The sequence below is a fragment of the Chionomys nivalis genome, chromosome 22, assembly GCF_950005125.1.
Source record: "Chionomys nivalis chromosome 22, mChiNiv1.1, whole genome shotgun sequence".
Classification (NCBI taxonomy): Eukaryota; Metazoa; Chordata; class Mammalia; order Rodentia; family Cricetidae; genus Chionomys; species Chionomys nivalis.
This window is the reverse complement of record NC_080107.1, coordinates 46,761,292-46,787,845: the sequence shown is the minus strand read 5'-3', so window position 1 is coordinate 46,787,845 and position 26,554 is coordinate 46,761,292. Positions and strand designations below refer to the sequence as shown.

Below are 26,554 nucleotides of genomic sequence, written 5' to 3'. Positions count from 1 at the left end.
CCTGCAGTGTGGCTGCCAAATGTCAATGCTGTTGTAGAGCCCCCTTTCTGTTGGTTTCTAGAGTCCCCAATAAACCATTTCCAGGGGGGGAAAAAGGCAGATCTGCTGCTCCTCAGGGAGATAGTAGTTTCTCAATGCTGATGGGGATGCAGTCAGGACCCCGCCACCAGCTGGGGGAGGACACTATATGCTCACATTGGGGCTCGGGTATGCTGCTTCGCTTTTGGCTGTTTTCCATTGCTCTGTCAGTGAGCTTCTGAGTCAGTATCATTACCACAACTAGATCCTAAAGTAGTTTCAACTAATTTGAAAGACGTTTGGAATATAATTCCTTTAAAAATCTAGGCTCCTTATACTCAATAGCTGTTTGTTTGTGTTGTGGAATATTCTTTAACTGGGTAAAGATGTGTTATATTTGAATATGCCATATTTGTTTAATTATGTAAAGATGTAGCATTTGTTTCACCTTGCCTGCCTAAGGCCCCCACTGGTCTAATAAAGAGCTGATCAGCCAATAGCTAGGCAGGGAAAGGACAGGTGAGGCTGCAGACAGAGAAAGGACAGGTGAGGCTGCAGACAGAGAATAAATAGGAGGAGAAATCTAGGCTTGAGAGGAACAAAAGGGGGAGGAGGAAAGAATGAGGGATACGCCTGGGGCCAGAAGCCAGGCAGCTGCCAGCCAACCAGCCACAAGAAGCAGTGTAAGTTATACAGAAGAAGAAAGGTAAAAAGCCCCAGGCAAAATGTAGAGAGAAACGGGTTGATTTAAGTTAAAAGAGCTAGCCAGAAATGAGTCTCAACTAGGCTGAACATTCATAACTGAGTGTCTGTGTTATGAATTGGGAACTGGTTGGTGGCCCGAAAGAAAAAAGCCTGGTAGATGTTTGTTTTGGGGTTTTGTTTTGGTGTGCATGTGTATGCATGCAAAGCATGCAGATGTGCCATGGTGTGCGTTCCACAGCACATGCTTACAGGTCAGAGAACAACTTGGATAAAGTTTTCACCTTCCTCCTTGTCGTCTGTTGCTGCACTGCACTCCAGGCAGAGTGGCCTACAGGCTTCCAGCACTCTCTGTCTCTGCCCCCCACCTTGCCATAGCAGCACTGGGTTAGAGACATGCTACCCTGGTTGGCTTCACGCTTGCAGAGAAGTACTTTACTCACCGAGTCCTCTCCCCAGGCTTAAGAGTTATTTTTCTTTAGCACACTGTGTTGGGCGTGATAATACACTGTAACAAGGTCAAGGCCAGATTCAACTATGCACAAAGTAGCACTAAAGCGCTCAAAGTCAAACAGCAAAAACCAAATCTATACAACAACCCAGGCGCTGCATCCACTTGCAGAATCCTGCTTTCACTTACAGTGCAACTACAGTTTCCCATCTATAGAGGTCAGCCAAGTGCCTTTCTCTTTTCCTGCTCTCCAAAGGCAGAATCTGCCTTCCAGGCTGAATGGGGAGGGCTGGGTTCCAAGGACAAGCAGGTCTTGCACCCCCTGCTGGTTAAGGATGGGGAGGGGGGGGAGACAATGCTTTGTGAGCCTGCTGAAAGAATGAAGCTGGAAAGACCAGGGTTCTCTGAAGGGTGTTTCACAGCTACAGTCAGCAGGGGAAGGCCATAGGGCAGTGGTTTCTCAACCTGTGGGTTGCTAGCCCTTTGGGATTGCATATTAGATGGCCTGCATATCAGATATTTACAATTCATAACAGTAGCAAAATTAGTTATGAAGTAGTAACGAAATAATTTTATAATTGGAGTCATCACATGAGGAACTGTATTAAGGGCTGCAGCACCAGGAAGGTTGAGAACCACTGTCATAAGGGATGAGGGAGATGGCAAAAAGAGTTGGGCTTGGGATCTAGGTGCCCGGGTTCGAATTCAGGCTCAGTACTCCAGCTTCCACAGCCTTAATGGTGATTGCATTCGTATTTGGTTCCCTTTCTTGGCATCTGTGAGTGCCACGGTGCTGCTGGGTGGACTAAGCTTATGAACACACAGAGAACTCTGTGGGCCTGTATTCGCATGGTAACTTTGGCCATTAGCTTACTTTAGTATAGTTCTCAACATCTGCAGAGGAGATAAAGAACCAAAACACTTTATTACTCTTCTCTGACTCTTATCTGGGTAACAGACTGCAGAGCTGTGTGCAGGACTGGGCAGTGGTTGCACAGTATGTGTGTGGAGGTAACACACCTCCACAGAGGGTGAACTGCCTCTCCGTGGTCAGGGGCTGTGCACCATGAAAACTCCTACCCAACAGACCCTGTCACTCTTTATCAACCATGGCACACACGCTAATGAGGCTCTTGGGGAAACTCACTGAGGTCTCAGCAGAAAGTACCAGAACAGACCCTCCTCCGGAATCCCTTCCACTGTTCCCCCTGTGCAATTTCTACTTCTTTTTAAATGCTGTGTTTTTCACATTACTTATCTATTGTATGTGAAGAGCATGTGTTATGGCCCATGTGTGCTGGTTAGACGACAACTCTAGGGAGTCTTCTGGGAGTCTGTTTCTCCCGCCATCATGTAGGCTCAAGGGATAAACCTTAGGTTGTCAGGTGCATTTACTGACTGAGTCACCCTGCAGGCCCTCTATCTTTCTTTTTTTTGAGACAGGGTTTCTCCGTGGTTTTGAAGCCTGTCCTGGAACTAGGTCTTGTAGACCAGGCTGGTCTCGAACTCACAGAGATCCGCCTGCCTCTGCCTCCCAAGTGCTGGGATTAAAGGCGTGCGCCACCACCGCCCGGCTCCCTCTATCTTTCTTGAAGGTTTTCAAATTAGCCTTTCCTTGTTGTGGTTTCCCTCTTCCTTGCTGTGTTTGTAAATCCCTGCCAGTGGTGCCTGGCCCTCGCAGCCAGGTGTACTGACATGGATCAGCTCTTTCCCCTCATGCTATGCAAAACGGACGGAATCAGACCTGCCTTGAGCACCTGCCTCCTCCTCACTGGGGCTTCCTGCCCCTCAAAGACCCAGTGTCTCTCCTGGCCTCTGCCCTTCATCACAGCCATGATTCCCATTCTTCTAACCACTGCAGGCCACTGCCTCCTCCTTGCACGGCAGAGCTGTCGTCAGACACTGCCCTGACCCACTGTTCTGCCATCTCCATTTCGCATCTGATGTGGACCACCCAGGCCTGAGCACTAGTGTTTAGCCAATAAATGCAAAGAACTCTGCCTTTGTTAAATTTTAAAAAACTGAATTTGGAAAATATTAAAGAGTACTCCAGGAAATCGCACCTATGTTCCTCTTCCCCCTAGCACTAGTCTGCCCCAGGGCCAAAGGGGGGGAAATACTAACTGTGGTGCTCAGAAAGCTGCTTTTCCTTCTAGAATCAAGGGAGGCAGTCTTGCTTTAAACAGTTACTTTTGGTAACCAAAAGTTCCAGCCTCCATTTTACTGTCTTTTAGAGCAGAGCTGAGCCTGTCAGATGCACTGCCTGACTGAGCTGAGACACAAGCACACACTCGGGTCTGTTTTCCCGGGCCCTTTTCCGGCGGCTACTCCCAGGCTGTATCATCAGTTTGTCTAAAACAGGCACAAGCAAGCACTGTAGGTGAACACTAGGGGACACTCTCACCTCAGGGACAAGCTCAGGCTGTGCAGATGCAGGGATGTGGTCCTAACCTTACAGAGAACTGGTCAACAGTGGAGGGGTGCGTCCTGGGACGGAAGGAAGGCCATAGTTCAGTGATAATCGCTTATTGGAGCTGTTCTAGAAAGGCCTCACTCCTGTGTGCAGAAGCCTGGCCCGTGGGAGAGAAATGGACGGTGCCAGGACACCACACACCTGCCTTTTGTATCAGCCCACAGAGGACTCATCACTCATGACTCTCCTTTTCCAACCCCAACTCTGTGCGTCTCTGAACTCTCATAAGGAAGTGGCCTCCATGTCACCCAACAAGAACAGAAATACTTTGAAAGAACGCTGCCACAGAACAAGAGACTCTAGGAGCCTTTCTCAACCCTCAGCACTGGTCAGCATCTGTGAAGCCACAGCAGACACCCCACCTACACCCTTCAACCAGGACCTGAACTCACCTTCAAGGTCTTCACAGCCACGGTCAGGCTGTACTTCTTCCATACACCTTCGTACACCTCCCCATACTGGCCGCCACCCAGCTTGTGCTTCATGGTGATGTCTGTGCGCTCCATCTCCCACTTGTCATAGTTGGGGGACACGCCATAGATGGTGGGCTTGTTGCGCTTGGGAGCTGGGTAGTGCAGCGTGGTGATGAGCCCATCAGCCACCGTGGAATGATGGTGAACTAACTCGGCCAGAGTGTTGAAGCGGCTCTCCGAGGAGACATAGAGCTGAGGAAGATAGGGAACAGTCCTCATTCACAGAGCAAACACCAGGGGAAAAGGCTCTGTCTATGGTTTAGATTCACCCTCCAAAGCTTTTTCTAGCAGGGGTGGAACTTACTGACAGAGACACTCAGAAGTCTGAGGGCACGTGCACCTGCCTCTGCTGATCCCCTCCCCGTTATCCTCCAATGCAGGATTTATCTGTATAGTTCTGGCTATCTTGGAACTTGCTCTGCAGACCCGGCTGGCCTCAAGCCAACAATGTATTACTTTTAATTATTTTTTTATTTTTGTTTTATGTGTATAAGTAGTTGCATGTATGTATATATGTGCACCATGCACACCTGGTGCTCTCTCTTGGAGGCCAGAATAAGGCATCAAACTCCCTGAAACCAGAATTAAATAGAGAATGGTTGTAAGCCACCGTGTGGGTGCTGGCAACGGAACTGGGAACATTTGGAAGAGCAGCAGTCGGTGCTCTTAATCCTGAAGAGTCATCTCTCTAGTCCCTGCCCTCCAACTGAAGTGTTTTCCCTGACTGCCCAATCTGAAGTCACCACCAGGGCGGAGGGCAGGCAGCCCTGTTTTACTTTTCTGCATTGCTAGCTGACAGCTCTGTCTCCACCCAACTGAACCTAAGCTCCAAGGGAGCACAGCCTCGGCCATCTTTTCCATCCTGTTGTTCCCATGATAAGAAACTACTCCAAAATAGGTACTAAGTCCTTGCTGATGAATGAACAGCAGAACTTACGAACTTGCTGACTGGGAAAGAAAAGAACTTAATTTATAACCATAAATGTTAAAGTACACAGTGGTCGGAGGGTGGGAACTGATAACGAAGCAAGTGTCTCCTCAAGATGTCTGCTTGCTTGGGACTTGGTGTAAGGCACCAGACACCAAGACTTGTATTGCTGACAGCTTGCCTGGGGAGGCTGTTTCTATCAGCACCTTGTAGGCAAGAAGACAACACAGCCTTAACCAAGATGGGAACACAGGAAGACTATTGAGAAGGGGTGCTTTGGGGTTTTTATGAGAGCCACAGCACAGAGGGCTGCCAGGAACACTCTGCAGAGTTCTCATGTGGACATGGGCAGAAAGCACACAGCAGGAGGGCAGCCGCCTTTGTCTCCCGCTGCAGTGCTGTGGGAAGGAACTGCTCCATGCTCACATCTACATGGAACATCTGGGCCCCAGGCATATCACGGGGCACCCTGACTTGCCCCGGTAGCAAACTCATGGTGGGCAGGAGAGGCTGGACCCAGACAGTACTGATACCTGGTGAGACATGCACAGAAAGAAAGGGTGACATATTAACAGTGTGGAGGGAGGGGGTAAGACACACACAGAAGGCACAAGGCCGTTGGCTGTTGGGTATACTGAGCACCACTGTCACCATGATATGAACATTCATTCCCTTGGACGGTGAGGTGGGGAAATGTGGTCTCAGAGGAGGTGCATAAGGTCTTGTTGGGGGCCCAGAGCTCTCCTGCGCCAGAGCCCTCAGACAGTGCTTACGAAGGAGCCAGCCTGGCCCCTCCGCCCTCTCGGATGAAAAGTCTGTTTCTGCATGCATTCAATGGACTGACTACTCCGCCAATTCACTGCCACTGTGCCAGGGGCCATTACCAGTCTGTACCATGCTGCTTCAATGTACAGCGTTCCACACCAAGAGCTAAATAAAACTGTCCTCTGTGAATTAGCTGCTTCAGGTTATTTCATTATGGCAGTAAAATGCAGACACGGTTATTTTTGTAGCTTATAGTATTAATACTGGATCATTAAAACTTTAAAGGGAGATAATCACAAGGGTTCAGTAGCAGATCTATGCTCCCTTTTCTGCTTGTTGAGGACATAACACAATTTTTAGACTAAGGCAGGCCAAATATGTATCTATAAGTCTACTAAAGTAAAAGTGCAAGACAACCGAGATTTGTCTAGGCATACCCCTCGCTCCTTGTGTGACAACTGTGGTCTGTGAGAAGGGACATTTGAGCAGCAGGGCCCCCTTTCACCTCACAGCACCGAGGCGAGCCTGTCAACAGCTCTGGGGACATAGTGAGTGCAGTGAGTGGGGTGTTATCACACAGCCTACCATTGGCTCGGTACCCTCACAGCCCACAGCCCTCTCCTCATGCTGCCCACAGACATAGTGCACTCTGTAGGGCTTGGGGAGACAGATCCCAGTCTCTACCATTCCTCAGAAAGCCGTGACTAAGTTCATTTTCCAACCTAAAATTTATACACCAACATTCCCAGCCACGTTCCGAGTCACACCGCCCACTCTGGCAGTTGCCTTTTGAATGCTCTAGTTTTTGAGAACTCTGGTGATGATTGGGACAAGCATTTGGGATTTGGGGTGCATTCAGAGAAGCAGGTGAAGCTAGTGCTGAGTGACTGGTTCTGTGCTGTGCCGCCCTGCAAACATACAGCATGCTCAGGCAGAAGTCTGCCTCTTTCTGAGTGTTCATGAGACACTCCCAGGTGCCAGGGTACAGGGCAATGTCACTTGTGCTTTAGAATTGAGACAGACTGGCTCTTCAGAGCTGCTCACAGAAAGTCCTCAAGTTCCCACCCGTAGCAGTTCCTCTGAAAGGAAGGTAGTTAGTTAGCAGGCTCCTCCAAGAATGCTCGCACCACCACTTGGTCCCAGGGAAGGCAAAGCCCAGATAATCTGGAGGTCCTGGGGCCAACATTTTCTGCCTGGGTTCCACTTCTATCAACTTGAGCCTGTCACTTCTGAAGCTAGGAAACTTCAAGAAGAGGGAAGGCTTCAGGGTCTTGGGAACTGTGGGAATGCACAGCTGTGGCTTGCAGGAGTAAGAACAAAAAATAAGAGAGGCTCAGAAAACACAGAGCACAGAGAGGTAAGAGGAAGGAGGAAGTCAGATGTTTGGGCCCTACAGAAGAATCTTCTGTATCTGGTTGGTGACTGATTGGCTGGTTTGGAAATAAAATATCATCTTTATCAGCCCTAGTCCACCCCTCCCAGCATTCTGAAATGTTCCCTTTAGTAATCAAAGAGGATTGCATCAAAGCCCTGCTATGTAGGAAGCATTCTTCAGTATTGAGTCCCACTGTCCTGCTAGGGCTGTGGTACCTCCCCATCCTGACGCCTGTCTCTCACTCTGGGGACATGATTCCACCCAATAATGCTTCCTTGAATGTGAACTTCTGTAGATAAACGCCTCATCAAGGGCTGAGAAGCCTCCAAAGTCTCCAGACGCCTGATAGGAGAATCTCTTCCATGGTGGAGCTGCCAGTCATGGGAGTGGCCTGTATACTCTGAGCACATACTAGATTTACAGAGGGGACTTTAAACTCTTCTCCACTGTAAGCAGAACTTAGACTAAGCTCAAGCTAATGAGTTGTCCCTCAGACCACACCTGTCCAAACTGTTCTGAGGCTGCTGATTAAAGAAAGGACTCTGGGGACAAGACAGCATGGTCTTGCTCAGTGTGGACCTCAGTGGTCATCCTGAAGCAGCTTGGCTTGCTCCACAAAAAGAAAACAGGGGAGAGCAAACTGTCATCTCCAGAAACCCACCTCCTAGGGAAAAGGTACTGTGCAGCCTGCAGGCTCTTTTAAAGAAGCGCTACTCTGGAGTCCGCCCCAGAGTGTAAAGATCTAGCTCTACCCACTGCATGTGTGAGGCAGCCTGGCTCTAACTGCAAGCTGTATGGCTAGCCTGCCTAAATGAGGAGATTGCAAAGGCACTCACAGCGTGTGGATTGGACAGGGAAGATCATCCCCAATGGATGGGGCAGCACATCCTATGGGCTGGTGTCCTGGATTGAATAAACGGGGATGGAGAAGTCAGGTGGCAGCGGCACATGCCTGCAGATCTCTGTGAGTTTCAGGACAGCCAAGGCTACATAGAAAACCCTGTTTGGGAAAACGGGGGGGAGGAGTTCTGCTTCTAATCTCCTGGGGTGTGAGCAAGCAGCAGCACCTGCCACACTTGCCCCACCAAGACTAGTCAAATAAACAAACCTTTCCTCCCATAAGTTGCTTTTGGTCAGGCATCTGTTCAGTGTTGAGAAAAGGAACTAAAACATCCCAACAGTCTAACCCTGTACATAAACCACAGTGCTGCACTAGAGGCCTTCAGAGACAGGCAAGAGGACATGAACACTCAAAAAGAAGGAAATCAGAGGCGTATAAGACCAGTGTGGTGATGTGTGACCTTAATCCCTGTGCTCTGGAGGCAGCGGTGGGGCAGCCTGGTCCACATAGCAAGTCCTAGGAGGGAGAGTACACATGCTCACATGCTACAAACGAATGTGTGAGCCAGGCAGGAAAATGCTAAAGAAGATGACAAGGGTGCCAGCCCATCAGACACGGATTCAAAGAACAAAGATGCAGCTAACTATACAATGTGTCATGCTAAAATCCTCAAGGAGAGTTGAGGATTCACAGGCCTCTCCACACCTGTAAGGTAAGCACACATACTTCTCTAAGTAGGAGAAAGACAAACTTAATACATGGAATAAGGATGACACATGTGTACTGAATCTGGGACAGTCACCTTCTTCAGCAATCAGTAACAAGGATGACATATAGTCTAGTGAGAGCTGGTAAGTACTTACTCTGGTAAGTCTGGAGACTTACACTAGAGATCTGCGAAGGCAGACTGGAACGAGCGCTGCAGAGGGAGGCTTGGCAACCTAGACACTAGCTTTAAAGAGCGTATAACCCGTGATTAGTTCCAGCCACTATCTTACCCATGTTTATACTCGAGTGCATAGTAACAAATGTAGGAGGTCACAGTCAGAATTTTTTTGTGCCAGAGGTAGGTGCACACCTTTAATCCCAGCACTTGGGAGACAGGTAAATCTCTGTGAGTTCAAGGCTAGACTGGTCTATAGAGCTAGTTTTAGGTCAGCCAAGGCTATAAAAACAAACCCTGTCTCAAAACACAAAACAAAAACAAAAAACAAAATCAAAACAAAACAAAATTGTTCTGTTTTGATTTTTTTTTTTTTTTTTGGCTATAGTTTTACACTGCAGTTCACTGTCATGATGTCTGGCTTCAAACTAAGCAATCTTCTTGCCTCATCTTCCCAAGTGCTGGATTACAGTGTGACCACTACAGGACAGAAGCAGGGCTACATGAGCCACTGTGAAGCTCTTCAAAAACATCTTGGAAAGGAAGGAGCATCAGCATGCAGGCACCACCTGTGTCTCTGCTTCATGAGGACAGATATACTGGCTGACAAGACAGTTTTTATTGTAATTAGTTTGCCATTTGAAACCAAACATTCATTACATACTAATATGAAACAAAGCTGTGTGTGGCAGTGCACACTTAATCCCAGCAGTCAGGACTTCAGAGGCAGGAGTGTGGCCAAAAGTTTAAAGCCAGCCTGGGCTATATAGTGATATCCAGGCAAGCCAGCACTACATAACAAGATCTTTCAAAAACAAAATGTGTGGGTGCATGCATAAAATGTATATACATTAGCCAGGTGGTGGTGGTGCACGCCTTTAATCCCAGCACTTGAGAGTTAGAGGCAGGTGGATCTCTGTGAATTTGAGGCCTGGTCTACAGAGTAGGTTCCAGGACAGGGCTGTTACACAGAGAAACTCAGTCTCTAAAAACAAAAAAAATATATGAATTGCAGCACTGCATAAAGAACCCAAGGTCACATGCAAGTGCTACACCATGGAGCCAGCGCCCCCCCAAAAACAATTTAGATGCTGTGATGGTTTGAATAAAAATGGTCCCCATAGGCTCATATATCTGAATGCTTTGTCACCAGGAGTGATATTATTTGAAAGGATTATAAGGATTAAGAGGTATGGCTCTTTGGAGAAAGTATGTCACTAGGGGTAGGCTTTGAGGTTTCAAAAGCCCATGCCAGCTGGGCAGTGGTGGTGCAGGCCTTAAATCCCAGCACTTGGGAGGCAGAGGCAGGTGGATCTCTGTGAGTTCAAGGCTGCCTGGTCTACAGGAGCTAGTTCCAGGACATCTAGAATTGTTATACAGAGAAACCCTGTCTCGAAAAACCAAAAGCCCAGCCTACATATCAGGATGTAGTAGGTCAGCTATTTCTCTAGCACCATGCCTGCCTGCCACCATGTTTCCTGTCCCTATGCTCCCCACCATGATAATGGACTAAGTCTCTGAACCTGTAAGCAAGTCCCCAATTAAAAGTTTCCTTTATAAAAGAGTTGCCTCGGGGGCTGGAGAGATGGCTCAGCGGTTAAGAGCACTGACTCTTCTTCCAGAGGTCCTGAGTTCAATTCCCAGCAACCACACGGTGGCTCACAACCATCTATAATGAGATCTAGTGCCCTCTTCTGGGGTGCAGGTACACACGTAGGCAGAATACTGTATACATAATAAATGAATAAACCTTTAAAAAAAAAAAAGAGTTGCCTCTTGCTGTCTTCACAGCAACAGAACAGTGACTAAGACAGAAGTACATGCCATCTGTACTATAATACCTGCCAATCAATGCTGTCCTCTGACAGAACCTGATGCCGTGAAGAGGAGGACCCCAGCCTGGTGCCGTCAATTATTCCCTATGTGAAAATTTTGGGCTGGAAGCCTTGTCCCTCTAAGCCCCCTCTTACTGATGCAGGAGTGCAGATGAAATAGCACCATCCAAGAGTAGAGGTGAGGATTAAAGGAGAAGAGGACGCTAGCACTGCACTAACCACATTTTTCTTCTCTTTGTGGACATTTAAGGAACAATGTTTATACAAAGATCACAAAATAACATGTTACAACAAAATTAGAAAACACACTTTGTGCTTGGAGACCAATTGGTTTACTTTGATGTGACCTTTCTTAAAAGTTGGGTGCATTTATTTTGCACCTATATCCATACTTTACCACAGGAAGAACACTGGTGTCAAGGCCAGGGAAGCGCTGCTACTGGGACCTGCAGCTTTACACATGAGGGGACTACTGATTGACTGAGTATCTCTCACTGAAGATCAATCATCATCACTATGAGAATTTACATAAAGGGCTGGGAGGTGGTGGCACACACCTTTAATCCCAGCACTTGCCAGGCAGATCTCTGTGAGTTTGAGACCAATCTGGTCTATAGAGTTAAGTTCCAGGACAGCCAGGGCTACAAAAAATGGAGACTGTATCAAAAACCCAAAGAACAAATAAAAAAAAAATTACAAAAAGGAAGAGGCTTATTATTATTAAAATTTACAAAACGCAGAGACTATATCAAAAACCCAAAGAACAAATAAAAAAATTTACAAAAAGAGGCCTATTATAAGAACTTAAAGTCCGCTGGGAGTGTGGCACACGCCTTTAATTCCAGCACTGGGAAGCAGGCAGATCTCTGTGCGTTTGAGGCCATCCTGGTCAAAAAAATGAGTTCCAGGACAACTAGGGCTGTTAAAGAGAAACTCTTTCTCAAGAAAAAAAAAAAAAAACACACTTACATCCCAGACCCAAGAGTATCCCTGTGCTTTTCAGAGAATCCTACACACCAAGACCAGGGAGCCATCACTGCTGACCCCAGTCAGGGGTTACCCACCTTGCCATCGGAAGCGGTGTTGATCCTGTAGTGGTACACCCTCCCTTCATATCTCAGGGAGATGGACCTCTGGCCAGGACTGCTCTCACTCTCCCGCACCAAGAAGCTGCCGTTGATCCCACTGCTCAGCAGATACTCAGCAGCATTTCGGGACACAGGCCCATGATACCAGGAATGTTTCTCCAGGCTGTTGACAGGAGTGATGTAGTTGCTTGGGACCCATCCTTGGCCATTTTTCGTTTGGGCTTCACACCATTCCCCATTGTGATTATAACCTAAGACCCGGAGCTTTTCACCTTAGAGAAAAGAACCAAACAGATGTATCAGTTTGGATGACTGCTTTCTTCTTTCCTATCTTCCCCTAGCACATCTCATCCTCCTGTTACTCGTGAGTACACAGGAGACAACTCTGCCTTGGCATCTAAGATTATTCAAGTTTACTCAAAAGTTCTGTTCCTACTGCAAGGAAATGTTTTAGGGAAAAAATGCTTTTTCCTGGTGATAAAAACAATACCAAATCCCCATGTTTCCAGCCTGAGATCCATATGTCCTCTTTTGTAGGAACATGGGAAGCATGTGCACAGGACTGCTGCCCTGGAGCCTCCTAAGGGTGGGCACTGTGCTCTGGAGGTATCTCTGTTCCCACACTAGAAAACTGCCCTCTCAGGGAGCAAAGGGCAGGCCAGCCAAGCCACCCCCCTCACCCTTGTTTGCTGTTTTCCCATTACCTTTAGTAATGCTGAGAGTGTTATCTCCACTGGCCACAAAATCGTATAGCGCCACAAAAAGGTTGGGGTCATTTTCACTGGGCCCAGCAAGAAGGTTTTCCTTGGAGTTCCATCGAGCTGCTTCACTGAGACCCTGGGGCTCAAAGTCAGATGCCACTGGCCTCTGCAGGGCTTCTGCAAGACAAGGAGGAAAGGGCAAATGAGACTGGAAGAGAACTTGGGAGACATGAGCTGAATTTTTACTGATATATATCAATAATATATATTATATATATATTTATTTTTACTCAATACACACACATGTATATATATGTATATATATTCAGACTGGGTTTCAATGTATAGCCCTAACTGTCCTGGAACTCATTCTGTAGACCAGGTTGGCCTCAAACTCAGAGACCCACCAGCTTCTGCCTCCAGAGTGCTGGGATTAAAGGTGTATGCCACCACTGCCTGGCTACATCCATATATTCTAAGTTTTTCATAGAATTTCAGTTGTCTTTACCAAGTATTATGAAAGGCACTAAGTATTTTCATTCTAACTGATGATTCCTTGTAGTAGTTTGAGTAAAAATGGGTCCCACATGCTCACATGTTTGAATGCTTGGTCTGGTCCTCATTAATGGGACTATTTGGGGAGGATTAGAAGCTGTGGCCTCTCACTTGAGGTTAGCTCTGCCTACTACTTACAGAACAGGATGTGAGCTCTCAGCTACTGCTCCAGCCATATGCCTGCCTGCCTGCTGCCATGTTCCCCGTCAGGATGGTCATGGACGCTAACCCTCTAAAAACGTAAGCCCCAAATTAAACATTTTTTTTAAATTTATTTATTTATTATGTATACAATATTCTGTCTGTATGCCTGCAGGCCAGAAGAGGGCACCAGACCCCATTACATGGTGGTTGTGAGCCACCATGTGGTTGCTGGGAATTGAACTCAGGACCTTTGGAAGAGCAGGCAATGCTCTTAACCGCTGAGTTACCTCTCCAGCCCAAATTAAACATTTTTTTAATGAGTTTCCGTGTTCATGGTGTTCTGTCACAGCAATAGAAAAGAAACTACAGCATTCCTGTTCCCAAATAGTTGATTTAAATGCATTCACTCAGGCATGCAAGATGGTTCAGCAGGAGAGCAATGACTGCAAATCTGACAGTCTGGGTTGAATTCCCAGGACCCATGTGATGGTTGGAGAGAAATGACTTCTGCAAGCTGTTTTCTGGCCTCTATACACATGCAATGGCATATGCACACACATACACACACCAAATAAATATGAAATTCATTAATTCAGGTAAAATTCATGAATTCAATATGAGTTTACTCAGAGATAGACATAATTCATCTCTTCGGTCTGCAATTGCCAACAATACAGAGTAGACATTCTTGAAAGTACTTTTTTTCTTTTTCTTTTTGAGCCATGGTTTCACATAATCCAGGCTGGTCTTAAATTCCTGATTCATCCCAGATGCTGGGGTGATAGGCTTGTGCTACCAGAGCTAGCTTAAAACACTTCCATATATCAGTGTTGATATAAACAACCACGCATTTCCATCCATCCCTCTCGATGTTGGCCTGAGAGATCTCCACCCTCTACTTCAAACTGCCCTTCTGCTTCTACCCCGAGACAGCTGTTCCCTACAGGAGACTTCCTCTCCACCTTCCTACGGTTTCCCACTCCTCCTCCCACTCAGATACAGCCATCATTACACATTTTTTTAACCTGTGAGGGCCCTCACAGTCTCTTGTGTCTAAAGCTGGAGTTGACCAATACTGCTGGCACTAGAGATGGGTACTGCTCATAGACAGTTTCCTGTTCTTTTATCTTCTTTACAATTGAACTGTACTCCAACTGTCTAGGTCACCTTTGTGATACCAATTTGCAGAAGGGCTTTGTCTTAGAAGATCAATCTTATCCAGAAGGAATGGCAATGCAGGGCGCTATACATGACAGCACAGGCCACTCTGCATGGCAGCACAGGGCGCTATACACCACAGCACAGGCCACTCCGCATGGCAGCGCAGGGCGCTACACACCACAGCACAGGACACTCCGCATGGCAGCGCAGGGCGCTATACACCACAGCACAGGACATAAGGAGTTGAAATGCCAACTCCACTTAAGTGAAATCACACTGAGAAATCAAACTTGAGAAAGAGATTGGCACTGAGAAGAGTGGAAGACTTACAAACGAGCCACACACAAACAACAACAATTACCATGCCTCCATATGGACTTAGAGTACTACACCCCACACGCTGCCGCCCCAACAAACACCATTTCTTTTGGGCAGTAAAACCAACTTTGGAGATCTATCTGACTGCATTCACCCAAAATAGTAACAACAAAATGCCAAAAAGCCAAATATAAAAGGCCACCTGTAGTCCAAGCATTAGGGAGGCCTGAGGCAGGAAGAGTGCCTTAAATTCAAGGCTAGTCTGGGTCATGGAGAGTGTGAGGCCATCCTGGGCTATCTACGGAGTTCCAGGCTAGTCAGTGCTACAGTGAGGCCCTATCTCAAAGAATGAGGGGGAATGAACCATGTAAAGGATGTCTGTAAGAAGTCAGCATAAGGAACACAGTTCTTTCCTTTTCAGCTCCGATAGAGTCATTTCCTACAGGACAAAGCGCCACTACTGATGACTGTCACCATGCTCAGTCATTTCATTTTATGCACTGAGGGCAAAGATCACTTCAAGGATGAGGTCGGGCCATGTGGCCATCTCCTAGCTGTGGGAACAGAGAAATCCCAGCAGGCCTGTCCTCTATCCAGGCTTACCAAGCACTCCAAGTGTTCATGTGGTCAGGGGTTAACTGTCAACTGACTAAAAACGCTGGCTAAGGAGAGATTTATTTTTGTTTTTGGCAAAACCCCCCAAAAAACAAACAAACAAACAAAACAAGAACAACAACAACAAAAAAAACCTTTAACTAATAAATGACAGGTAGTTGCTCATTTTAGTGAAGTAACATGAAGTTTAAGACCTGGAACTGTGTGTGCCATACATTCACATGTATATTTTTGGGTACAGGCCTGAGCCAGAGATGCATGTTGGGTGTTTTCCTGTATTGCTCTCCATAATATTTTTTTGAGCCTGAAAGTTCACTATTTTGTCTAGGCTGGTTGGCAGGCAACTCCAAGGACCCATTCACGTCCACCTCAACACTGGAGTTCTGGACACACATCTGCCCTTCCCTCAGGTGATGAGGACTTGAACTCAGGTCCTCTTGCTTTCACAGCAAGTACCCTTGACTCAGAGCCATCTCTCCAGCCCCAGAATCCCTTTTTATCAACATGTGGCCTTTTTCCCATCTAGTGTGTTTTGCTAGTCCCAACCAAGGACTGTCCTTGGCAGTTGAGTGCTATGACTACAATCATCTCTTTTAAGTCCTACCTGGAGACAAGGACCAAGGTCCGCTGCAGAATCTTCCTAATGCACACGGTCCATTCTGGTCACTGCATGTTTTCTTTCCCCTTTCCATAGCAACTTTTTAGTTCTGGCCTTTATGAGTCTTCCTGAAATGCTCACTCTAACTTCATAAAAACAACTATTTTCTATGCTATTTTGTTAGTTTTACATTCAACATGGTCTGAGACACAGAGGCTGGCAATGACCCACACCAGCCTTTGGTGGGGAGCAGCACAGGCAAGAGCCAGCAGCACCCGTGTCCAGGAAAGCATGTTCTACCACAGAGGGAAGAGCACTGCCAATTCAGTAGGTTGGATAAGTAATGCCCAGCAGAAGAACTCCTGTGGCTTACAAAAGTAAATTGTTTGGCAGAGGATTTTTTTAAAAAGATTTATTATTTATTATGTAAACAGTGCTCTGTCTGCATGTATGTCTGCAGGCCAGAAGAAGGCACCAGATCTCATTATGGATGGTTGTGAGACACCATGTGGTTGCTGAGAATTGAACTCAGGACCTCCTAAAGAGCTGCCAATGCTTGTAACCTCTGAGCCATCACTCCAGCCCCGGACTTTTTTTATTTTTAATAAGAAAGATTTAATTTTTATTTATTCATTCATTTGTTTGTTTTTATGTGTATTGGTGTTTTGCCTGCACATTTGTCTATGTGAGGTGTCAGATCCCTGGAACTGGACTTACAGACAGTTCCTTACAACAGTGAGCCTTCCCTGTGGGTGCTGGGAACCTGGGTCCTCCAGAAGACCAACCAACGTTTTGTTTGTTTTTGTTTTTTGAGACAGGGCTTCTCTGTAGCTTTGGAGCCTGTCCTGGAACTAGCTTTTGTACACCAGGCTGGCCTCAAACTCACAGAGATCCGCCTGCCTCTGCCTCCCAAGTGCTGGGATTAAAGGCATGCGCCACCACCACCCAGCACAAGCAGTGTTTTTAATAACCATTGAGTCATCCCTCCAGCCCTGATTTATCTTTATTTTTAATTATGTAAATGCATGTATATTTGCATGCTGAGGTATTTATGAGAGTGGAGAAGCCCATGGAAGCCATAAGGGGGCCGGAAGTAGGTGTTGGATCCTCTGGAGCTAGAGTTACAGGTGGTTGTGAGCTACCTGACGTGGGTGTTAGGAACTGAACTGGGGTCCTCTGCAAGCATAATGTGTGCTCTAAACTGTGAAGGCCTCTGTTCAGCCTCTGGTAGAAGATTCTTAACATAAAAGGATTCTTACATAACAACAGTGGCTAAAAGATAAATCTTCACTATGGAAAAAAAAGTGAACAAGACCCATAAACAAACAATTCGTGGAAAACTAAAATCATCATTAGACATGGAAAGTGTGTAAAGCCTTGCTAGGAATCAAAGATGCCAATTCTTCAAACTGGCAGGCCCTTCTGGACACCAGCAGGAGTGTGGGTGAGACATCATGACAACTGGCGTTCTACAGTGCTTGCAGCAGGAAGCTGGGTGTAACACAAACCAGCCTCAGATTCACAATCTCTCAACATCTTTGGCAATTTATCCCAAGATTTACAAACAATGACTTGTGTACACCAATTTTAAAAGATAGCACAAAAAAAGGAAGGTTCAAAATACCCACTGATCAAGTTAAGGCAGACTATGCTCCATCCATAAAACAGGATACTTTAAAGGCCACTTGGGATGTTGTAATGTGTTTTTTTTTTTCTTCTCAGTTTTTTTGAGACAGGGTTTTTATGTGTACCTAGGCTGTTCTGGAACTCACTCTGTAGACCAGGCTGACTTCAAACTCACAAAAATCTACCTGCTTCTGCCTCCCTGTGCTACTAGCCCCCTTAGCAGGATGTTTTAGACAGGGCTCAGTGGCAGAACACTATCCTAGAAAGTGTACGCCCTGGGTTTGAGCCTCAATACCACAAATAAATAAACAAAATACTTTTGCAAAAAACAAAACAAAAAACCTCTCTAATGGCTTGGGAATATGTTTATAACACATTCATTAAAATTTTATATTATATCCTAGCATATAGTAATATTCTAATTTTATAAAAATTTAAAAAAGAACCAGAAGAAACTACACCAAAATGTGAGCAGCAGCTAACAGAAGGTTGTGGGAGGATTATAAGTCTTTCAGCTGTCTTTACACTCTCTCCTATATTATGGTTCATTTGTTAAAATGACCAGGTTATTTTTATAATCAGCTCCCAATCCCAACACTAGAATAACATGTAAATAGAAGCCAGGGATGCTTACATAACAGACAATTTAAAATGAGCAGCTCTGGGGAGGGCCCCTCCCACTGTCCTGAAAGAGCATTTATGTGTTTCCCTGCATGCCCCAACCCAGGGCCAGCAGCACAAGGCTTTGGAAGGCTGGGCCCGTACAGGAAATGAATGCTGGGTCATGCATACAGAAGTGCTTTTCTTCTCAAATGCCATTTGACCTCTTCTATCAAACATTCTGTTGCATCTGGATTTGATCAAAGTTACATAACTAGGGGAAGTGGCCTGGAAAAACACCTGGAGTAAGCAGGACACAGATTCTGTCCAGAGGTGAGGAGTGAAGCGGGTCTGTCCCAAGACTGGGACAGAAGCTGACAATGTAGGTAGGGGGTGAAGGCTTTGTTAGAAGAGAAAACTGTCCTGCAGCTGCCCCTGATCCTACAGCATGGCCTCCAAGCCCTCACTCCATCCCCTCCCCCACCTTCCAGTCCTGGTCCTCAAGTTAACAGCCAAAGCCCAAAGGGAAGTATTGCTCATGCATGCCTCTGGATGGAGACATCGAGTGCGGCCTCGGTTCAACAACAAAACCTTCCAGCCAATTCCCAGTCCAGGCTGATGTCAAAACTGACTCACGGTGCACCGATGCCAAGTTACTTTCTTCATTTCATAGTCAACTATGCTCGACAACCATAAAAATGATCACAGCTCACAAGGCCAAACTGCAGAATGTACTCAAATCTGTGTTGCTCAAGACATTAACTTTCTGCTAGTCCCACTGTCAGGAAACCACCCCCACCCCCACCCCCACGCTCGAAAGCTTCACTCAAAAGACTGCCTCTCCTGTTGTCTCAGGAGCTCTTTGGCGATAGTTAATCCTTGGACAATCAACAACAGTGTGTGCTAGGATTTTCTTCCCCATCACAAGCACTTTCTGCTATGTCCCTTTGAATCACACTTTAAATACATTTGATATGGATCTTTAAATGTGCCTGTTGTCCCCTTTAAGACCATTTTGTTCTCTTGCTGTAAATTAGTAAGCATGAGCTGCCCATCAGTGACACTCAGCAAGAGTCATAGTCAGTTGCAGCACCAAGAACTGGTGCCATCCAAAAACTACCTCCTAGCTACCAGAAAGCCTTGGCTCCACTAGGAGGGTATCGGACTGTCAGGAAGTATGATAGGAGCCACGCCACAAACCCCCCTGGGTCTGTGCATGACTCTCTCGTTTGGACAGTACTCTAGGAAAACGGTTTGGGTCTTTCGAGTATAAGTTAAAGATCGTTAAAAAAAAAAAAAATCCCTTTTCAGGGTTGTGAGTCACTGAAGAAAAATGTTTACAGAAGATTCTTGGATATGGCATATCTGGTCTAGACCACTGTGAGCGGATGCTGGCCCCTGAGTTCCAGGGGCAGGAGACTTCACTGTCCCAAGGGGAAGGGAGACTTCACCTCCAGGAAAAACATCCCTAGGAAGTTCCTGCCTTCCTGTTGGCACGAGTACCCTGGGCCCATGGAGTGCAGGGCAGCCAGCTGCACAGCACTCACTGCTGTCCTCACCTTGGGCTTTGGGAGCCACTTCCGAGTAGGGGAGGGGCAGAGCAGAGATGTGTCCCTGAGCACACAGTACTGTCTCCTGCCTTCAGTCCAAGGACTTAAGTTCTGACGCTTTAGCCTTATTCCCTTGGTGGCCCCTTTGAGACTTCCTCTGGCTCAAGGAATCTCCACAATGTGCAGGTCTGTAAAACAGACCAGACCCTTTGCAAAGGAGAGGGCTTCGTGTTTTTAGCTTCTCTCTGTTCCAGCTGATGAGGTCATGCTCAGAATATTCTCAAGTCAGTCTGTAACTGCCTCCTACTCTCTTCCTAATGTGAACTTGGAAGAAAAGTATTATTTCCCACAATGTGTACTTGCCGAAAGCTGAAAGCAACTCCATCCCTTTTGTAACCCTTCACATACAGTTCAGATTATTTAAAAAACAAAACCATGTTTAAACATAGCCTTTCCATTACCCTGACACCCAGCACCTGAAACACCAGGTCATGAATGCAGAAGAGCTGGGTGGAGAACAGCAGAGCCATCCGGTGGCCTCTGGGCTGCTCCGTGAAAGAAGCAGCTGCTGAGAACTAGCATGGCTGTAAAAGTAAACACCCAAGAGGGGGCCATGTCTCTGGGATGCACTGACAGAACTGCTGGGGTCTCCTTGGGAGAGGAGACTGGAGACAGAGGCAGCACTTGACAAAGAGGGGCTTATCCAAGGCCAGCCTGATACCCCAATCTCAATAATAGCATGCTTCTTTATGAATGCCTCAGCTAAGAGACGCCAGGGAGCGCTGTCACTGAGGCAGCTGTGATATATGGATGCCCGACTTCTACTGGAGGCTGGCAATGTCTTCTGTTTCCTGTGTTCATAAAGCAAAATGGCTGGTTCCAGCTAGAGTCTAGTAAAGCAAAGACGGTCAATCTTACCTTGCAAGGTCATGGGAACCTTTAGTCCCTGGTCTCCCAGAGTAACAACTTCTGCACAGGGCTGCTTGAGGTGCCCAACGAGATCCAGAGACCACAACAGCTACCATGAAGAGTCCCCTGGATACTGGTATATGTAGTGACCAGACTATGCAACTTTCTCTTAAAATAATGCAGTTTTAGCCTGTCCTGCTTCTGGATATTAGAGGTACTAAATGAAATAGATTTCTACAGAAAACCTTTAGAAAAAAAAAAAGCTGAGTCACCCCAAGGTTTAAACATTTTCTTTGCAATCTTTTTATTATAATGAACTTACTCAGGCAATTCGAACAAAATGGAATTCTCCCTGAGCCTCTGACCTTGTCACACAGCTCCAATACTAACCTTTCTGAAGATATAATCCTTGTCTCCAAAATAAACACAAAGGGATTTTGTCTCACCCTTTAAGAATCTATTGCTGGGGATGGAGGGGTGGCTTCAGTGGTTAAGAGTACTTGCTGCTCTTGCAGAGGGCTTGAGCTAGGTTTCCAGCACCCACATTGCAGGGTGGGACTCATAGCTGCCTGTAACTATAGCTTCAGATCTGACACTCTCTCAGGTCTCTGTGGGCATCTGCACACATGTGGCATACACATGAAAAAAAAAACCAAAATATTTTTTAAAATTAATCTAGCTAGGTAGTGGTGGTGCATTCCTTAAGTCCCAGCATTTGGGAGGCAGAGATAGGTGGATCTCTGTGAGTTCGAGGCCAGCCTGGTCTACAGAGTGAGTTCCAGGAAAGGCTCCAAAGCTACAGAGCTCCAAACCCTATCTCGGGAAAAAAAAACCAAAAAACCTACTGATGTATTTTGTTTTAGTTTGGCTTTTTGAGAAAGGGCTTCCCTGTGTATCTCTTGACTGTCTTGGAACTCACTCTATAGGTCAGGCTGGTCTTGAACTCAGACATCCTCCTGCTTCTGCCTCCTGAATGCCGGAATTAAAGGTGTGTGCCACTACCACCTGGCTTAAAACTTAATCTATTATTAAAGAAGGCAATAATTTTGTGGAAATGGCTGAAAATATTTTTTTTTTAGTTTTTATGATTCTTATGATTTGGAGAGGAGGGTTCTCTCCTTTGACCTTTATGTAGTTCATGGGAAGAACTGAGGTCATCAGAGTTGCCTGGCAAGCACTTTATGCACTCAGTCACCTCAACAGCCTTCTAGACACCACCAGCTTCCAAAACCTCTCAGGGTACCTACCACCCATGCCCATGTCAGCACTTCCTCTCCTTTCTGTATGGCACAGGACCCACTAGTTTCCCACCTCTATCCTACCAGTCACGTAGGGGAAAAGAGTTCCTACTCTTTTATATGTATATAAGTGTCCTTCTGAAAGACCAATCACAACACTGCCTATCACTCACTGGTCAGTTACCATTTTTTTGTTTTGTTTTGTTTTTTTCCGAGACAGGCTTTCTCTGTAGCTTTGGAGCCTGTCCTGGAACTCTCTTGTAAACCAGGCTGGCCTCAAACTCACAGACATCCATCTGCCTCTGCCTCCCTAGTGCTGGGATTTAAAGTGTGCGCCGCCACCACCTGGCCAGTCACCATTTATTAACAGTGTTATCCAGACAATGTTCAGAACATCTTATGCCTTGCAAGGTAGGTGGCTATTGGCAGCTTTTATTGGACACTGCTCTTAAACCTGCATGGACCTCAGAAAATGCACTGTCAGTCCTATCCATGGCAGAGAAACTTTAGGCTTCTCTTAAGCAGGTGCCAAGGCCCTACAGGGTCTAGGTGGGGAGCCATATTCTCCCATTTTTCTATACCAGCCTCCCCAGCCCCTGTTGCCTCACCTGACTGACCTTGACAGACAGCACTCCCTGCCCTGGAAGAGCCCTCTCAGCCTGTAACATCCTCCAGGCCTTCCCATCTGCACTGACCCTCCCTCCTTGCCCTGTGCTACTGCATTATTGTCGCTCCTTCTCTACACCTGAGCACTTGGCTCTGACCCTGCCACCAGCTACCACACAACATGGAAACTTCTTGTGTCCCTGGTTCGGGTTCTGATATGAACGGTCCAGATTAAAATCTCAGAACCCTTGTATCAAAGATGCTCCTTCTTGGCCTGTCCCAAGGACACCAACAGCTTCAGCCAACCAGACTCTCAGGCGGGGTCGGCACAGCACAGCAGAGCTCTGTGGGGAAGCTCAGATACAGAGCTCTCCATGCTTGTTAAGTCAGAACTGAAAAAATACACTTTAGCAGTCCGTCAGCCCAAACAAAGGGAGCAGAAATAGGACAAAGCAACCTGACCAAAAACCCTCCAGCACAGCCCAGAGAACACCTGGAGTTGTCTTCAATAAAACATTAGCTATGGTCAAGATCCTAACCAGGGTACGACACAAAAGCATGTGTCTATGCTTTCAAACCAAACAGGCAGACAGCGTGGTGCACCCATGGATGTCTCTAGGGACTGTACCAGGAGTTCCTGCACTAGCAGCACACTCCAAGTGGCCATTCTGAGTGTGCTGACCACACAAGGGTTTTTAATCTGTCTCAGACTATGTACAGCAGACTGAGAGTCAGGGATGGTTCTTTGTCCTTTGTGTGTCTTCTGGGTCCCTTGGGACCTGACGGAACTGGACCACCCAATGGTAGCCAACTCCTCCACAAGGTCTCACTCCATTAGCATTGTTACTGCTAATTTGGGTCACTGAAACAGAAAAAAGGGCAAGTGACTCTTCCTGTCACTCTGCAACTACAATGTCACCATGCAAGGAAACAGGGCTGAGCAGTGGACCACTGTTAAAGGTGGATAATGTGTGCAAAGGAGTCCCTTACTATCTGTTTTTGATGAGACTTAAAATTTCCATGGGGTGGGGGACCTGCCACTCACATGGCTTACACCTATGATTTCAACACTTGAGATGCTGAGGCGGGAGGACTATTACTAGCTGTGGCCAGCACAGGCTCCATGACCCCTGACTCAAATAAATACAAAAATCTACAAATATATTTTATAAATTGCTTGCTTGTGAATTATGATTAATTATGAAGGGAAATTAAATTCTTCTAGTGTCTCATTTGAGCTTTAGTTCTAGTTTTGTATAATGTGTGTGCTTATGTGTGTGCCTGCGCACATATGTATATGGTAGGTTTTGTGGGGAGGTGGTTGTTTTGTTTTTGAGATGGTGTTCACTATGTTGGCTGTCCTGGAACTTATTAGGTAAGACCAGGGTGGCCTCAAATTCACAGAGATCTGCCTGCCCGTTTCACAAGTACTGGGATTAAAGGTGTGTGCACCAGGTCCAGCATATGAATATTTGTGTGTATTATGAATATGAATGTGTGTACACTCCTCATAACCCTCCTTTAGCGGCCCCAGCTAAAGCATGAGCACTAGCCTGGTTTAGTGATATATATTTAAAATCTGTTTTTCTATTTTTCCACATCTGTCTCAGATCAATGATTATACTAGTACAATTACGGTGACTCAGTTTTTAAAAGCTCGGAATTTTAGTGTGTGAACATCTGGGGCCGTGAAAATAGTCCCTCCGCAGAAGAGAAATAAGGTACTAACCAAAACTCAACGGGGGTGCTTCGTGCACTATTAAAATATTCACCGTGGGACTAAGGAGGGCTCAAGGGAAGAAAGATATTTCCAGCTTAAATCTAAGAAGAGGGGCTGGAGAGATGCCTCAGTGTCTGAGAGCACTGACTGCTCTTCCAGGCCCCAGGTTCAATTCCCAGCACCCACACAGTGGCTTACGGTCACCTGTAACTCCAATTCCAGGGGATCAGATGTCCTCTTCTGGCCTCCATAGGCACTAGGCATCGCATGTAGCACACAAACATACATGCAAACAAAACAACCATAAAAAATTTCATAAATGATGAAATTTTTAAAAATCTAAGAAGACAAAGTATTAGTTTTATTGCATATGCACTTTAAATATTCCAAAATAATTTATTAACAAGAAGCAGCACGGGTGGATCCAGCTCAGTTCTATCGTTACTGCAGCCATCAGAGAGACAAGGGAAGCCTCCATTTCAGATTGCTAAAGAACTGTTTACAATAACAACATCTCCCATTTGTCGGCTCTTGTTCCGTGACAGGCTCTGGATTGAACAGTTTACATGACATCTCTCAACAATGAGGTGGAAACTACTATGAGGCTCATTATATAAATGGGAGCATGTCAGCTCAGAGAGCACCATGCCTAAACCATCTGAGAGGATGCCTGGCTCCAGAACCGCTGTCTACACAGCAGGGACCTAGGAGAAGGCCAACGCAGCTAGGGGTAGAGGAAAGCCTGATGCTGATAGGGTTTGGAAGGGGATGCCCAACAATATTTGAGGGCACCAAAGAGCAACCCCCAGTTAGCAGAAATACACATATTTGCCTCAGTTGTTTTTAAAGTTGTCCACAGGGTTCTCACGGATCCTTAAACCAGTCCACAGGCTAGAACGAGAACGTCTCCCTGACCTGGACAAAGGAAATGGAACCAAATTCTAAAGTGCTGCCACCAAAAATGATCTGGTGGTCTTCGCGTGGGATGTCAACAAGGCTAGTCTGAGAACTAAGTGAGGATGTGTGGTGCCACATACTACTGACACACTGTAAAAGCTCAATATTAACATAACCCAAATTATAAAGACTGGCCTGCTAGGTGACAAAAAGAGCTCTAACCGAGGGAAGCGGGTGTGTGGCCTCAGGAGAGTATTCCCAGCCACTAGTAAAAGCAATGTGGCTGGCACTGCGGGAGGCACTGGCTGGACAGTCTCAAGCTGAGAAGCTTCAGAGTGGGCTCTTCAAATAAATGAGAAAGGTCGGCAAGAGTTCACCCTGCAGACAGCATACCAGAGCCCATGTACCTCCCCACACCATGTGAATGGATACAAACAAGGGCGGTGAAACCGAGTTCAAACTGTCTTTCATGTGCCCAGGGCAAGGAATAATTGACAAGACTGGGGTTCAAAGTGGACCAAACACTAAAACTGATATGGTCATTCTGAACAGATACTTCAGAGAACAAAATTCCAGCATCACGAAGGCTTCTTAGGAATATAAGCTACTTCTAGAGGGGCATAGTTTTCTTTTAGAAAAACAACAAAAAATATAGTGATTGACTCTAGGAAAAAAACAGGAGGGCTGATTACTTTTCATTAGATCCTCTTTCAGAGTTTGCCTGGAAAATGTTACTAGCCTGTTGCTTTATGGAAGAAGGTGTTCACCAGTGCCAGCTGCAGAAGGGGAAGACTGGTCTCGTGCAGGAACGAGCTGGGAGTTTCTGAAGACAGTGCTGGATGAAGACAGTGTGTCTCACGGGAGACAAATGGTCGGCCAGTAAAACAGAGGGGTTAAGAGTGGGTTTTCTGGGCCAGGCACTGTGGTGCAAGCCTGTAATCCTAGGTGCTCTGCATTCTGAGGCAGGAGGATGCCAAGGTCAAGGCCTGCCTGTGTTATAGATTGAGTTCATGGCCTGCCTGGACAACTTGGCTAGACTCTGTCTCAAAATTCAAAAGTTGGGAGGGGTCTGTGGGTATAGTTCAAGACCCTGGGCTCCAAAGCCTAAAACTTATTTATTTATTTATTTCATTATTTAATTATTTTTTTAAGTGGATTCCTTGGAGCCAAATGGCACAAATTCAAATCCTGGCATCAGCACTTGTTCTGTCATCTCAGGGGTGTCTCCTAACCTTTTGGTGCCTCAGTTTCTTACCTACAAGATGAAATAGTCAGGGCCACCACAGTCACCTAACAACTACTACTGCCAATGTCCCCGAAGCAGCAGGGGGCGTGGATTTGGTGATAATGGAAAACTCACCATATTCAATTCTCTCCCTGGCCTGGGATGCTCGGACTCTGAGTGGGTGTCGATGAGCTGATTGATTGACTTAGGATGTTAGTAGGAAATGAAAAGCCTGGATTATTTCTCCAGATGCTGGCAA

General features: G+C 46.3%; 1 protein-coding gene across 3 annotated transcripts in view; it reads right to left on the bottom strand.

Moving 5' to 3' along the window:
- Abl1 (ABL proto-oncogene 1, non-receptor tyrosine kinase) overlaps positions 1-26,554 on the bottom strand; it is a 129,533-nt gene that overhangs the window by 16,854 nt on the left and 86,125 nt on the right. For all 3 annotated transcript variants that reach the window (XM_057754842.1, XM_057754843.1, XM_057754844.1), the window contains 3 exons: positions 12,537-12,710; positions 11,809-12,104; positions 4,037-4,309 (listed from right to left, as the gene is read on the bottom strand). In XM_057754842.1, coding sequence (XP_057610825.1) covers positions 4,037-4,309; positions 11,809-12,104; positions 12,537-12,710 — 743 coding nt within the window. The remainder of the gene's footprint in view (positions 1-4,036; positions 4,310-11,808; positions 12,105-12,536; positions 12,711-26,554) is intronic.